Source organism: Myotis nattereri (genome assembly GCF_964212035.1).
Source record: "Myotis nattereri genome assembly, chromosome: 10".
Classification (NCBI taxonomy): domain Eukaryota; kingdom Metazoa; phylum Chordata; class Mammalia; order Chiroptera; family Vespertilionidae; genus Myotis; species Myotis nattereri.
Window position 1 is genome coordinate 61172801 of NC_138085.1, and position 17042 is coordinate 61189842.

At 34.9% G+C, this 17042-nt stretch overlaps 1 protein-coding gene and 1 pseudogene across 11 annotated transcripts in view; one reads left to right on the top strand and one right to left on the bottom strand.

The window, feature by feature from the left end:
- Positions 1–17042, top strand: part of LOC308525747 (ferritin light chain-like) — a 1112779-nt pseudogene that overhangs the window by 158480 nt on the left and 937257 nt on the right. The gene's annotated exons all lie outside the window — the stretch shown is intronic.
- Positions 1–17042, bottom strand: part of PPM1B (protein phosphatase, Mg2+/Mn2+ dependent 1B) — a 71720-nt gene that overhangs the window by 1826 nt on the left and 52852 nt on the right. For 4 of the 10 annotated variants that reach the window (XM_081100561.1, XM_081100563.1, XM_081100560.1 and 1 more), the window contains one exon: positions 11192–12252. The exons of 4 other annotated variants lie outside the window; for them this stretch is intronic. In XM_081100561.1, coding sequence (XP_080956687.1) covers positions 11947–12252 — 306 coding nt within the window. In that variant the 3' untranslated portion in view covers positions 11192–11946. Of the gene's footprint in view, positions 1–8613; positions 10374–11191; positions 12253–17042 lie in introns of those variants that run through there. 2 more of the 10 variants (XM_081100568.1, XM_081100566.1) reach the window with 1 other exon arrangement.

A 17042-nucleotide genomic window follows, 5' to 3' on the forward strand; every position in this document is an offset into this window, starting at 1 on the left:
TTTTACCCGGACAAGCAGAAAACATGAACATTTTTGTATACTGTTGGGATTATAAAATGGTACCCTCTTCTTGAAAGGCAACTCAGGACCACTGATTTAAGTAGTTTCTTTAATTTTTTTAAAAAATTCAAGCATGCAGAATATAATGATACCCTTATCTATTACCCAGATGTAATATTAGCATTTTGCTATCTGTAATTTTCAGGAAGGAAGAAAATAAAAACCTCACACTTCCCAATGCTTCTGAAGAAGTACTGTCCTAAATTATTATGCATTATTCCCAAGTATATTTTATACAACTATGTATCTATATATTATACATTATATACCATTAACTCTAAGATTCCAGTTTTTATATATAACTAAGAAAAATGCTTCCAATTAAACTATGAAACAAATGCTTTTTTTTAAATGAAGAGTTTTTGTTTTTTAAAATATATTTTATTGATTTTTTACAGAGTACAGAGAGGAAGGGAGAAAGATAGAAACATCGATGAGAGAGAAACATCGATCAGCTGCCTCCCGCACATCTCCTACTGGGGATGTGCCCACAGCCCAGGTACATGTCCTTGACCGAAATCGAACCTGGGACCCTTCAGTCTGCAAGCCGACACTCTATCCACTGAGCCAAACCGGTTTTGGCGAAACAAATGCTTTAATAACACAGGATTATCTTACACTTATTATAATACATTTTAAGGCAGATTAACTAAAATCCTCTTTCTGGATTTTGCTTATACAAAACTTTGCTTCTATGTTAAATCTTATGTAATCATTTTGAAGACATTCTAAACAGCATTTAAACTTAACACAATTGCAACAGCATATAAAAACCAATTATGGAATTGAAATGTGGATAGCTGTGACTACTTTGGTGCTACTGTGCCAGGACAGCTGCCTAGCCAGTGGCCTAAGATGCTTCTCAATTTCAAAGATGTTAAAATGGAGGGGGGAGGGGAGAGGGGGGAGAGAAATGCATTTTGGAATAAGTTTTGGAGATTTAAGCTTTCACATAAACGACATACACTTGGAACTTGCTGTTTGTTTCAGCATTCTGTTTTCCAAGTACTGAAGATGGCTCACAGCCTAAGGAAGCAAAGCCAGGCCTTCTCTCCATTTTACTAAGCACCCCAGAAAAAAACTGTTTGTTTGGTTTTTTTATTTGTTGTTTAGTTCTTAATCCTCACCTGAGGATATTTTTTCCATTGCTTTCTAGAGAGAGTGGAAGGTAGGGAAGTGGGGGTGGAAAGAGAGAAACATTGCTGTGATGAGACATATCCTAAAATGCTACCGGAAGTTATAAAATATAAAACATAAAACTCAGTTTAAGTACAAACACTGCTTTTATAATTATTCCAAGTGTTTATACATTTTGGGGGAATATTCATCCTTTTCAGATTTAACTGATTTGAAGTAATGGATGAAGCCAGAGTAAGCTTTGAACAAAGAAAATTTATCAACTAGATCTTTTATGGGAATACATACAATTTATTTTACAGTTAAAAACTGGCAACAGTTGACAAGTTGAGGGTGCACAAATACCAAACAAAATGATTCTTGATGTTTGCAATTCCATTGCTTCGAATTATCAGCAGTGCCTGGACCAGAATGGTCATCGGTTTGAAAACAGGCGCTGACAAAGGAAAATTATTCATTTCTGGAGATTCTTTTAAATTTTGAAAATGAACTGTATGTTAATAAACACTGACTTTATAATCATTCAAAGTGTGTATACATTTTTTTGGGACACTCTATGTAACAAAATATCTCAATACTTGGGTAAATCGCCAAATAAAAACCTGCAAATATCCCTCATAGCACAGTATAACTGCTGTTTCCTTCTTGTAAAAGAGTAACATAGTCTTGTTTCATTTGTCTAGTCATATTTATACTCTCTGAGCCTAGTGGCTTTCAAACTTTTCAAAGTCAAAGAACCTTTATTCAAAGGAAATTCTAACTGGAATCCCAACAAATTAACACACAAAAGTAGCACTGCTCTGGAAGCTGAGAGCGAGGAACCCTAGTAATTCCCTCTGGAAAGGATATCATTTTAGGAAGCGTTTGAACTTCCTGAAAATGCTTAAAACTATTAGTTTATTTTGAATACACATCATTTTAAAATTAGGCTCTTCATAAAAACTTTTGTAGCTTCCTACAGAACCTGTAACTCCAGTAATAAAATCTAGTCACTTTCAATTTGGGAGTGTACTTTAATAGTTTCAAAGTGTTACAATAATTACAAGCAGTCTTGCCTGAGATTAATTTTAATAGCAAATATTAAATAGAAATATTTAAAATAAGCTCTATACTATATCAATTTACTTTAAAAATGCTTATTCATAGGCAAAATCTCATGAAAATAAATCCAGGACCCTCTAAATAAAGCACAAGTAAAAGCAAGTGTAAGCAACCCAAAAGAGGAAATGAGGTGTCAGACCCATATATTAGAGGAATTCTTGGATTGTACCAGTCCTCTTCACTTCAAATACATGCTCAAGTATTTTCTTATAAGTAGATATTATATGGGAAGAATATAAGAACATTATTTATAGTGCAGACTTAAATCACTAATCACTGTTGCCAATATTATAGATTAGGGTTATTAGTGAAGAAAAAAATGTACCAAACCTTCACTTCTACCCATATATAAAAGTTACGATTCTTTTGTGCTCCATTGTAGTAGTGGATATGAAAGAGAAAGAATAACTAACCTCCTAACACGAAGATTATGAACCCCCATGACTGAATTATAAGAGCAGAGCTGTCAGTTACATCTGAGTGGCAAATAATATATATATAGTTAAGTGTTTGCCAGATAGAATAAAACTGAAACAGAAAATAAGGGGGAGAAGATACCATAGCTAAAAACAAAACAAACAAAAACAACCCAGCAAGAAGTGAGAATTGGTAGTGGTGCTGCCTGAAAAGCATCTTACCCTATATTAGTAGCTATGGTTATACTTCTAGACCACAATAAAACATACGTAAATCACTAAGACAATGGGCAAAAACAAATACTCTCATCTACTTTTTGCATTAAGAAACTGACTCTTGGACATAAACTGTACTTATATTAATAAGCTAAATGTAAAGAAACTTGGAAGCATTTGCTACTTAGATCCTATTTTTCCTTCAAAGAGATATTATTTCCAAAATAGACCTCAAATATGCAACTTGACATTTCAATATTTGCTATATTAGATAATAAAGAAGCCCAAAGATAGGTATGCTGATATTTTGTTTCTATATTGGCAACCTTGATCTTAGTTTTAAACTTTGTTATGGTTTACTATGAGGACTAAGTGTCTAGTTAGCTGGTTGGAGAGAACCTGACAGCACCATAAATATATCAAAACTCAACTGAATCACAGACTCTGAAAATAAAACTGACAAGGTGAAATGAGAATTATAGTGACTTCTGGCTATCCAAAAACATTTAAAAGCAAAACCTCAAGTAATAAGCATTGTGTTATAACTGAAGAACCAAACGAAACCAAAACCTTCAGCATAAAGCCCTGATCCACTTACTTGTCACTTAAAAAGTCCTGTCTTACTATGGCTGACCTGATGTGATATCTCAGCCATAGTAAAATGATTTTAAGACATGGATTTAAAAATTCAATTAGGAGACCTTTTTAATAACACAAATCTACAATAACTGAAGATATCTAAAAAGATTAAAATGATCTGAATATATGCCATATAAAACTCTATTGTTAACCTTAAATCATAAATTTTCTCAGTTGAAACCCATCAAAGAAATATTTTGAAAGAAAAAGTATAATACTAAAGATTAGACCTTCTTTATCTTGCTAAGTTTGAGTGTAATAGTAACCACCACTGCCCCACACACACCACCAAGATTTTGTCACATCTGCATGTTGTTTTTTTTAAAAATATATTTTATTGATTTTTTACAGAGAGGAAGGGAGAGAGATAGAGAGCCAGAAACATCGATGAGAGAGAAACATCGATCAGCTGCCTCCTGCACATCTCCCACTGGAGATGTGCCCACAACCCAGGTACATGCCCCTGACCGGAATCGAACCTGGGACCTTACAGTCCGCAGGCCGACGCTCTATCCACTGAGCCAAACCGGTTTCGGCACATGTATGTTTTAACATTTACTATTATACTGTGATGTTTCGAATAAATGAACAGACTGTCTCCAAAGGGATGAGGGGAGCAATTCTAAAAATCTGGGGTCCCAGAGAACCTTTTAAGGAGGTCCATGAAATCAAAACTATTTTCTTAACAATACTAAATACTATTTTTATTGAATTTTTTAGAGAGAGGGAGAGAAAGAAACATCAATGTGAGAAACATTCATTGGTTGTTCCCTTCATGCACCAGGGATCAAACCCAAAATCTGGGTATGTGCCCCAACACCTTCCAGTGTATAGGACAACGATCCAACCAACCAAGACACACCGGCCTAGGCAAAATTTATTTATTTATGTATTTATTTATTTATACTGACACTTGCACTGATTGTGCAAAAGAAATGGTGGGTAAAACTGCAGACACCTGAGCACAAATAAGAACAGTAGCACCAAACAAATTAGTCATTATTGTACCTTTACTGCTATACTCACAAAGAAAAAAGGGGGAAATAAGTCAGTTTCAGTTAACAATGTCCTGATTAAGCACTAAAAGTTAATTTTGTTACAACTCTACCCTTGAGTATACATCTTTTTAATAGCAAATATGATGAAAAGGAGTATTGGTTCTATAACATGCTGAAGGGTGATGGTTTTTTCATGCTACTATTCAAGATGTGCAGAACCAGCCACTTTTTACAGAACACCAGTTTTACTTGAATGACAGAGTATGGTTATTCAACAGACATTTTCTAAAATGAATAAGCCTGTCACTTAAGGAAAAAAACTGACAATATTTGTTGCCAATACTAAAATTCCACCTTTCAAATGAAAATTAGAGTTTTTGAAAAATCTGTATCCATCACCATGAGCTTGGCAGTGTCCCAACACTTTTTTCTGATGAGATCAGTTATATTAACAAAAAAATTTTAAACACTGCATAATAACATGTTGCTATTCTAAAGAATTGAGGGGAGAACCAAAATGGTGGCATAGGTAAATGCCTCTACTCTCCACCTCCTACAACCACATCAAAATTACAACTAAAATATAACCATCATTAAGAACTGGCTGAAAGCAAGCTGAATGGAAGTTCTACAACTAGAGAAGAAGAAGCATGAGACTGGTAGGAGGGGTGGAGGCACTGAATGGGCTGGTCTGACACCCAAGTGTTGTTTTTTTTTAATCGGGAGGGATCTGTCGGCTACAGAACCCTCCCACCCCCAACCCCAGTGAGAAGCAAGGGGTCCCAGCCCCCAAGCCCAGGGTTCCAGAGCTGGGAAGAGAAGTCCCTCTAAAAACCAATGGAAATTGTAGCTGAGTGATACATAAGCTGCTTGAGACCTAGGTGTTCCTCTTAAAGGACCAGCGCACAAACTTACTCGGACTCAATCCCTCAGAACTCCAGTGTCTGGCAGCTTCGGGGGAACCAGGGACATATGGGGAGGCACTGCATTGTCTGGCATTGGGTTAGGAACTCGGGAGCGGCTTTTTCCCAGACAGGGGTCCCTGTTCCAATGCTGGGACTTCACCTTTGCAGAGTTGACACCATATCTGAGTCTCCATCAGCCTGGAGCAGTTTGCTCCACCCTGGTGATTCCCTGAGACCCTGCCCTATCCAATTTTCAGCCCCACCCAAGCTGTTTGTAGCAGCTTTTCTATATGAATGGCCTGTGCTAGTTCAGGCTTCAGACTTTGCTAAATTTTCTCAAACAAGCACTTTCTGGCATCAGCGTGCCCCAAACCCATCAATAAAAGGTCCAAAACCCAGCACTAGCATGCTTTGCTTCACAGCTAGGTCTCGCCTGGGCACTTCACAAGCCCAATACAAGTAGCAGCCATTTTAAGATCTCTCTGATGCTCCTGCCGGGTGGCCCCAGAGCCAGTGCACCCTTTGACAGCTTTAGATCACACAGGATTACAACTCTAGACACCCACAAGCCCACACTCAAGGGGCAAACTCAGCACTAAACAAAAACCCACTGAAGCAAGTCTTGCTCCTTAGGGGGTCTTCTGCACAGATGCTCTTCCACTGTAGTCACAGCTGGTCCTCACAGCCAATTGGCTTGAGGTCAATCCCTCCCAGTGATGCCAACAGCAATTAAGGTTTAACTACAAGACTGTGCACACAGACCAGACAGAGGTGCACCTAGAGTGCCCAGCTCAGGTGACTGGAGAGGCTGAGCCACTGGGTCCTACAGGACACCTACTACACAAGGCCAGGAGACAGAGCAACACTAATATATAGAAAGCAGAGAAGCAGCCAAAATGCAGAAACAAAGAAATATGTCACAAATGAAAGAAATGGAAGCAAGCAAAGTATGGGATACAGAATCCAAAACCATGGTTATGAGGTTACTCAAGGATTAATGAGAGCTTCAAGAGACTCAAAGAGAGCTTCAAGGGACTAGTGAGACATTTAAAGATATTAGTGAGAATGTCAAAGACATGAAAAAGGATCAGTCAGAAATTAAGCATACACTAACTGAAACAATAATTTATAGGAATTCAACAGTAGAGAATTCCAAGAATCAAATCAATGACTTGGAATATGAGGAAGCAAAAACACCCAATCAGAAGAGGAAAAAGAAAAAGGAATCCAAAAAATATGAAGCGTCCAACTGGTTTAGCTCAGTGGTTGATCGGCAACCCTTGAACCAAGAGGTTACCAGTTTGTTACTGGGGGTTTGATTCCCAGTCAGGGCACATGTTAGGGTTGTGGGATCCATCCCCAGTAGGGGGAGTGCAGGAGGCAGCTGACTGATATGTTTCTATCTCATCCATGTTTCTATGTCTCTATTTCTCTTCCTCTTTCTCTAAAAATAAAAACTTTTAAAAAATGAAGATGGTGTAAGGAGCCTCTTGGACAACTTCAAACATACCAATATTCGCATTATGGGAGTACTAGAAGGAGAAGAGACAGAGCAAGATATTAAAAACGTATTTGAAAAAATAATGACAGAAAACTTCCCCTACCCAGTGAAAGAAATAGACTTACAAGTACAGGAAATAGAGTCCCAAACAAGAGGAACCCAAAGAGGCCCACATCAAGACACATCATAATTAAAATCCAAATGCTAAAGATAAAGAGAGAATCTTAAAAGCAGCAAGAGAAAAGCAGTTAATTACCTACAAGGGAGCACCCATACAACTTTCAGCTGATTTCCCAACAGAAACTTTGCAGGCTAGAAGGGAATAGCAAGAAATATTCAGTGATGAATAGCAAGTACCTACAACCAAGACTACTGCTCCCAGCAAAGCTCTCATTTAGAACTGAAGGTCAGACAAAGAGCTTCACAGACAAAAAGCTAAAGGAGCTAATCACTACCAAACCAGTATTACATGAAATGTTGAAGGATATTCTTGAAGAAGAGAAAGAAGAGGAGGAGGAAGAAAAGATAAAATATATGAACATTAAAATAGCAATAAATATCTATCAACAAATCTATAAATCAAAACAAATGAGAAATCTAATGAACAAAATAAACTGGTGAATAAAATAGAATCAAAGGCATGGAAACATGGAACAGTCTGATGAATCTCAGAGGGAAGGGCAGCAAGGGGACAGGAAGAGACCAGCCAAAGATTTACATGCATATATGCATTACCTATGTTTGGGTAGAAACTGGTGCAGGGAAGCAATGGGGGGACTGTGGGGGGGGTCCTGTAATACCCCCAACAATAAAGATTTTTTTTTAAAAGGCATAATTCGACAAACCAGTATTTTACAAATGACCAATGTAGGTTATTAAGTCATGCAAAAGTAGATCCGTTCAAACTGCAAGATAGGTCAAACAAATTTTAATGTTACAGAACAGTACAAAGTTGAATAGTTTCAGATTTCACATTGCAACTAACTTTCAAGAAACTACCAGTTCTGAAGTTTTGGTAATGTAACAAAGAGGAGTATCCACAATTATCTGAAACTATTGAAATACTCTTCCAAATACATGTGTGTGTGAAGCCAGATCTTTTCATACACTTCAAAGTGCCACATAACAACAGATTGAATGCAAAAGCAGATACGAGAACCCATCCGATTTATAAAACGAAAGCCAATGCTCTTTAGTTTTGGAAAATAATCTTTTTATAAAACAATGCTCTTTATGTTAACAGGTAATGGTTTCTTTTTTTTAAAATACAATAAATATCAATAGATATAACCCTCAAAAGCAAAAGTTCTTTGGGAGCCTCAACCTTTAAGAATATAAATGTTTGAGAACAGTGGGACTAGGAAATTCATATTAGTAAACACGAGTTTTTTGCTGACACACACATTATTTGTATTTCAAGGGCCACTAAACTCCCAGAGAAAGGTTAAAGTGGTAAAAAATGTTTGGAAGTGGAGAAGGGTTTAATTAGTATTGTCTTATATAGTTTAGTTAATTCGTCCCTGGAATTAAAATTTAACTACACAGTTCTGTACGAAACATTTCACAATATTCTAACTATATAAAATGTTTAAAATAACATTCAAAACTGGACTTTTATTTTTAAAAATCATACCAAGTAGTAATATGTCACACTGTTTTTATCAATTCTTTATTTAGGTAACAAGTTGGTTATGTTCACTGCATTGTATGAAACATCACAATATCATACTGGAAAGGTACTGTCAGTACAGGATTGGATCAGAGTGGACAGTTGAACAATAAACCATTTTTTGCATTCTTCATTCCCTCTCTTTTAACAACCCTTAAACCCAGGAAAGGGACAAATAGCTTTTAACATCATCATGTAAAGCACTTTAACTTACAAGGCTAAAATCTAAAGAATAAATAAAATATATTGTGGCAATAATTCTTTTAGGCCAAAAATCAGGTGCACAATAAATCGAATGATCAAGGAAGCTGTCTGTATTCAAATGTGTGGCTCTCCAGAAACAGCTTCAGGGAAATGTTACAGAAAATACCATGAATTCCACTGCACACAGGACCAGATGATGACTCATTTTAACTACACACAAAGGCAATTACATCCCGCTGAAACACAATTTAAACATACAGGAAAGTGTTTACAAAGCATCCACAACATGTAAACCATGTACAAATGGATACATTCATTGCTTCTCCTACCCCAATAGCTTTTAGATAAATATTTTACTCTTCATGTTCAGCATTAATTGGATACATGCAAAACTCAAAAAGAATTCAAGAATTCAAGGTTATTGTAAAAATAGAATTAAATGAATAATCTTCAAGTACCTTATGTGACAGCCACTCTGTACCGTGCCCAATGTTATAAAATGAAAGGTTACTGAACCCATGAAAATATCTCTGTAATATTTCCTTAGTTCTAAAATAGATAATTTTAAATGTATTTATAGTCATTTCAATGTGATATTCTGAGCTTTTAAAATAACGTAAACAATTAAAATTTATTACCAAATTACACAAAACTTTTTGTATCTTAAAAGCTGAAAAATTAAAACTATAGAAACCCACATGTAAAACAAAAATCACAATTTACATTATAAAAGCAAATCTCATCGTTTAGAAAATTTGCAGCAATGAGATGTCTAAGCAAATTATAAATAGCCATAAATTAATCCATTTGGTTTCAAAGATTTTCGGGTGTGTGTTGAAGGATATAGGAGACACATGCATAAAATTTTTAAGGGTTTATAATATTATTGCCAAATACACTTATCTTGAAGCAGGCAACATTACAATTTGGACATTATTGAAGAACCCAGTTTGGTAATACAGGTGAAATTGGAAAAAAATTAAATAACAATTAATAAATATATACCCTATAGTAGATTGCCCAAATGAAATTTTAAGCCAGACCTGCAAAAGGCTTTCAACTTGGTGAACTGAAAAAAAGAACATCTCATACAATTCTTTACTCTTACATGCTTATATGTTGTGTGTCTTGTTTAAAAAAACCACAAAAAAAAACATAATGTATCTTCAAAGTACAGCTAACTATATTCCCATGCACCTCAGGCACAATTACTACTGTGGTGAAATAACTCCATTGGTTTTTAGGGCCAATAGTTCAATACAGATGGAATTAGTATGCCTGAGGTTGGCAAAAATACTGTAGTACAGGCAATGCTACAAGTGGCAATTATCAGAAAACACAAATATGAACAAATGATGGGAAATGCTAATGATTTTCTGCTCATATCACAAAACGTTGGGAATCCACAAGAATATTTTTCCCTTGTATTGAAGAAAATGTGATTAAAAGTTTTTCCCCCAATTTTCAGAATCAAAAGCATTTTAGAAGTTTATAAGGCTACCATGGGTCTTCTAGATCTCCAGCACCCTACAGGAAAAGAAAAGGAAGAATATTATTATTATTTACCTATACCACTTCCAGGTTGGATTGAATTTCAAAAGAAAACAAAATTAGATGGACAAATTACCTTCTTTTGTTTGAAAAGATACTTTTATAGAGAGATGTGTGTATTGTACATTGTGTGTATACATAAAGACTTATCCAATATAGATAGGTAGCTGGTTGTTTTTTTCTCCCCTCTCCACCAAATGCCTTCCTTTTAAACCACTTAAATGTATTTCAGAATTGGAAAAATCGATCAAAACATCAGCTACCTCCGATGATTCCAAAGTTTCAACTTATGATACCTTAACCAACTTTAGACACATGATAAATATAAACATGAAGTTAATTATCTACATTCAAAAAATAATTGTTTTAAGAAATAGTTTCCCACGTGACTAATAGTTATCTGTATTTAAAAATCAATTTTAACAAAAACAAAACTCATATATCTGCCACTATTTAAAATACCCCATAATTCTTGCAATTAATAATATCTGATGAAGACTTATAGCAAAGTCGACAGTCTTGCAATCTTCATCATGGCAATTTTCTGACATGTCTATGTGTATCCATTATGCCCTAAGATTAATATTGTGTACCATAAAAAGGGAATAAGAAACAGACTAGATTTTCTTTAGGCAAGACTTCTTGAAAATATTTTCCTTTTAGTTAATGAAAAAAGCCAAATCAATAGTTTTCTAAATTTTATATAAATACAAATGAATTTCTAATGGGTATTTTTCCAATATACCAAACCTGTTGTAAAATAAAAATTAAAAAAAAAGTACAACATGCATAGATTATTCCATATCACATGCTTTATTTGGACTTAAACACTTATAATTTCATTCTGAACACTTGATTGACATATATTTTGATGTATGTGTGTAGTTAGGCTATACAGAATATACAAATCAATTCTATACTTATAATACACAGATTTTTCAAACATTATTTTTCATAAAGAATACAGAGAAAGGAAAATTAACCACATATCCAAATAGCTTAGAACATCTAAAAATAAAACTACAGAAATGTAAAAATATAAACAAGTCAAAAAACACACATTATCATCCTTGAAAAAAAAAATTACAGGCCAGCATCTGCCATTCTTTGAAGAACTAAAATTACTAAAGAAAACACAAATTTATTACAAATTTATTACTATGAGTATACTAATATGTAAAATACTGTGAGGCAGTAAAATTCTACATTAACAAGTTTTTCCACAACATAATGTAATCTTGCTAATCAGTAATCTTTAAACCTATCTAGTATGAATTTAACTATTGATTTTAATAATTGGTAGCCTCATTTCTGGCATACAATATGAAATAACAATTTTATTAAATTCAAAGTATATAAACAGCCAATTTTAACCTATCTGATATAGGTGTATGCAAAGGCCTTCTTAAAAAAACAAGGCTATATGAATATTAATAAAACTAGTTTACCAAGATTCAAATAACAAAATCGTTATATAAATGCACACATTGTACTTCCTAAGTAAAAACCATCAAATCAAAGATCACAAAAATATCCCCACAAATTAAAGTCATACTTTTTCATCACCCAAGTTTGTCCCTGCATCTTCATTACAGCTGTCTAAGTCAGCAAGATCACTTCCTGATTCAGTATGGCTTTCCTGCATTGTCACTGGGTTTCCAGCATCACTGTTCGAGGAAGTAGCTGCAGCAGCTGGTTCAGCAGGGCTTTCTTCTCCCTCTACTTTAGCTAGCCTGTAACTAGACAGCATCTCCTCCAGAAGTTGTCGGTAGTTTCCCCTATGATTAATTCTCATTTGCCTGAGAGCTTCCACCAATTTTCCCTGTGTTCCACTCTCCTCTGCATCATCGGAGGCCTTTTTTTAAGATTCAAGACCCCAGTGTCAGTAGACAAACTAGGATATCACATGTATTTCATAACATATCACAGCAAAACACTCATTTTTCTGCCATGAGTAATATAGTGTAAGCACGAGAACATTTCATTAAATAAGTATCAAGTCTTACTTGTGTCAAATAATAAAAATTTCTAATAGAAATATCTCAAGTTATTTTTAGCAAATTACCATTAACTAATTTATGTCTCATATCACATTATAAATTGAGGTTTAACCTGAAGTTTACTCTGCGCTATTAGAATTCAACAGCAACACAAGCATTTCCTGAAAGTGACTTACTTTAAAACACAATTGGCTATAATGATTTAGTATAAAAGGGAAATTAGTGTGTAAAGCAATAGGAATGGACAGAAAAGCAGGCATTAGAACATTAGTTTCTCTGTGATTTCTGCTAAATGACAGGTAGGAGAGGAGATAAAAAATGTTAAACTATATAAAAGGAAATCGAATTTTGGGGAAATATTAAAATTTTCATGGATAAAAATTTTAGTTGCATTTTTGTCTTTAAAGAATTTAATAAAACATTTGTAAAAATAGACTAATCATTTTAAACATTACAATAAGGTATGAATAGCAAACTCCTTATCCTTTTATATTTTATTAAATTTGGGGAAACCTACAGCTTTCTACAATAGCAGCTACTGATTCTTGTTGGCGGAACAAGCTCTAACATCTAAGCTAATTAAAGTTAAGCTGAAAGAGTAAATGCCAGACAATCTTACATTATATGCCACCTGATGTGATGAATTAGGGAATACAGGGCCATGTCCTGTGTTCTTGCCAAAAGTATTTAAAATAAATCTAATAAAACTAATTACTATTTTACAGGAAACAGAGAATAGAGAATCAAGTTAAAGGACAACACAAGGAAACAATCATTATTCTGAATGTAGGACATCCTATAAAAAGCTGGCTCAGATTCTTATTTAGTGTCAAGGGGGGAAAAGTATGGTCTTGATTAAAAACTTGCTTAACCCTTTTCGGTCCAACCTCGAGGCTGACTCAACAGACCAGGCGCTAGGAGCAGGTCCAACGTCGAGCAATAAGAACATTAAAAAGTTCAACATTCAATCCCATCAATTAATTTGGACCAGACTGTTAGAATTCCAAAAATAACACTGGACCGCAAAGGGTTAAAATGCTTGAATGATAACTTAATAACCTGATTAGATTATGGTTCAAAATAATAATTATGATAGTCATTCTAGGGACAACTGGGACTTGATATTAAATTTATTACTAATTTTCTTAGTATAAGATTATGCTAATGTAGAAAAATGGCATTCTTTTTTTTTTTAAAGATTTAAAAAATTGATTTTAGAGAAAGAGGAAGGGAGAGAGAGATGGAAACATCAATGATGAGAGAGAATCATTCATTGGCTGCATCCTGCATGCCCCTACTAGGGATCAAGCCCAAAACCCAGGTGTGTGCCCTGACTGGGAATCGAACCAGCAACCTTTTGGAGCATGGGACGACACCCAATGAACTAAGCCACACCGGCCAGGGCAAAATGTCCACATTCTTAAGAGGTACATGCCAAAGTAGAGGTAACATATTATGATGTCTGCAATTTGCTGTCAAAGGCTTAGTAAAAAAAACAAACAAAAAACACACAAACAAACAAAAACAACCAGTAGGCCTGGCCAGGTGGCTCAGTTGGTTGGAGCATCATCCCATACACCAAAAGGTTGTGGGTTCAGTTCCTGGTCAGGGCACATACTTAGGTTACAGGTTCAATCCCCGGTTGGGTGCATCCAGGACCCAACGATGCTTTTCTCTCACATCTATGTTTTTCACTCTCTGTCTCTCTCTCTCTCTCAAATCAATAAACATATCCTCAGTGAGGATTAAAAAAAAAGGTAGTGTGTACACATACACACACACACACACACACACACACACACACACAAAGAGATAAAGCAAATACGGTAAAATGTTAACTATTGTTGAATCTAGGTAGAAGGTATTCATCATGCTCATTTCAACTTTTCTACAGGTTTGGAAGTTTTCGTCATAAAATGTTGGAAAAATAAAATACAAAAATAGTTAATAATATAGATGATCTGGCACAAATTCTTAAACATCTTTGGAGACTAAGACTCTATAATTCTATGACAAAAATATACTAATAAGCACAAAATAAAAGACAATATTTACAAGAAAAATGAGAGTACCTAAACACTTTTTATAAAAAGTGCCATGTGGCAAAAAGCAAGAGATGATAACTCTGTATAGCATATGTTTTATGTGTGTATATGATTGTGTTTCTGTTATTTTAGGATATCATATACTAACTGCCTGGGTGGAAAAGAAATACAACAATATACAGGAATGGGCAAAAGTAGGTTTGCAGTTGTGTGTATGGAAAAAGACATGAAGGTTATGAGGTTATGATTATTACAACAGCTTTATTAACTCAAAAGAATGGCACAGTGCACTTATCTCATAAGTGCTCAAATTGCTGGCCTTCACTATTTACACATTCTTATAGTCTCTAAAAGTCCACCTGAGGTGGTTGAATTCAAACCTACTTTTGCCCACCCCTATATAAATAATGATAATGGGTAATGAAGTTACAAATGCTTGTTTTCTTTAAATTCTCCAATTTTTTATATCAAGCATATTAACTGTCAAAATAATTTTATTTGCAAAATTTATTGTGTGGTGAGAACATAAAATGTGTTCTCTGTTAATATTTTTCATGTTTACCTTTCCTTCTGTGCTAAATAAACATGTTTCCTAAATAAAGTTTCCCTTTTGAATCTATTCAGGAAAAGTTAAGATGGAACCATGATAAGTGCTTACTAATCATAAACTTTATCAGTCTTTAGTCAGGTCTGCCAAAAGGCTATTTTCTACTTAGTGGTAAATTACAAAGAACTTCTAATGAAGGGCAATCCCCTACCCCCATCTCCCGAAAACCTCAAAGCAAAAACTCGCCCTGACCAGTTTGGCTCAGTGGATAGAGCATCGGCCTGTGGACTCAAGGGTCCCAGGTTCGATTCCGGTCAAGGGCATGTACCTTGGTTGCGGGCACATCCCCAGTGGGGAGTGTGCAGGAGGCAGCTGATTGATGTTTCTCTCTCATCTATGTTTCTAACTCTCTATCCCTCTCCCTTCCTCTCTGTAAAAAAATCAATACAATATATTTTTTTTTAAAAAAGCAAAAACTCCCTTTTTTAAAAAAACAAAACAAAACACACACTTCTAGGACATTGAAACAAAATCATCTTCAATTGGGCAGCTGACTTACACATAGCGAAAGTGATTATCAACCCTGGTATTCACATAAGAATCACCTCTGGAGCTTTTAAAATTGTACAGATACCAAAGTTCTACCCCATTATATCCAGATTCAGTGGGTTGGGGTGATATATAATTCTGTGAATTGCTGTAGTAGTATTAGTAGGGGGGAGGGAAGGATTTGCTTTTTAAAAACCACACTAAAACCAAAACTGTAAATTAAGTAGGGACGGGTTTATAATGGTTGGTATCATAGAACCACTGAATTGAAAAGAACTTGAGCTACTGACTACATTTAAAAGTCATTTTATCTTACAGCAAATTACATTTCCCTATCATATTAGATAGATGATATATGGGTGAAACCCTTTCCTTAGTCATTTCATTCGAGTCTTCAAAATACTATTACATAACCCTCTCATGGAGTTTCATTAATATCAGAACAGGAACCTATTATTATTATTTTTTAAATCCTCACCCAAGGATATATTTTTCATTGATTCTAAGGAGAAAGGAAGGGAGAGGGAGAGACAGAGAGAGAAAAACATTGATGTGAGAGAGAAATATCGATCGGTTGCCACTGTACGCACCTTAATTGGGGACAGAATGGACATACAACCTGGGCTGTGCCTGACAGGGAATCGAACCTGTGATCCTGGTGTACTGGATGATGCTCTAACCAACTGAGCCACTTGCCCAGGGCAGGAACCTATTATTTACCTACACTTTCTTTACCTGAATTCATACATACATACATACATACATACATACATACATACATAGCACATCATGCATACACATCTATTACAGCAATTAATTCACCTTGCAACTGTTTACAAGTCTCTCCATTAGACTGTAAACTCAATGAATTAAATATAATTTCATATTACTTCCTTCATCCTCACTACCACCTACAGAAGGAAAATTGTTTGTGCTAAGAACTATAGATGCATAATCTCATTTACTCCTCACAGGTACCCTAAGTAATAGGCATTTCAACACTAACTGAAGAAACTAAGGCTCAGACAGATTTAAGCTATTTGTCAGGGTGACAATACTAGTAAGCAACAGAGCTCAGTTTTGTGTTCAGGTGCAAATAACATAAATGTCCCTCTGAATGTTTGTTGAATACATTATGGTAAATAATAGGTTTTGCATAGTAAGTGCTCTATATAATTAAACACTAAATAAATACTGGTTAAAATGACTGTAAAACTAGATCACAAATCATTTCATTTCAAGTCTATAAAGTATTACAAAGATTACAAAATGATAGAACCAAGAAAATGACATTAAATGAAATACTAAAATTATTCTTCAAAATCAATTTAAGGCAATTATGGAGATTGGAATTTAGAACTTTTCTCTCAGTTTTTGTAAGGTTTTACCTGTTATCTAGACTAACACAGCTTAAAAATAAAATCTCTCATTATGAAAATACTGTCTTACACCAAATAAGACATAGGAATCTATATACCTCATAGATCAAAAAAGGGAGGGAGAC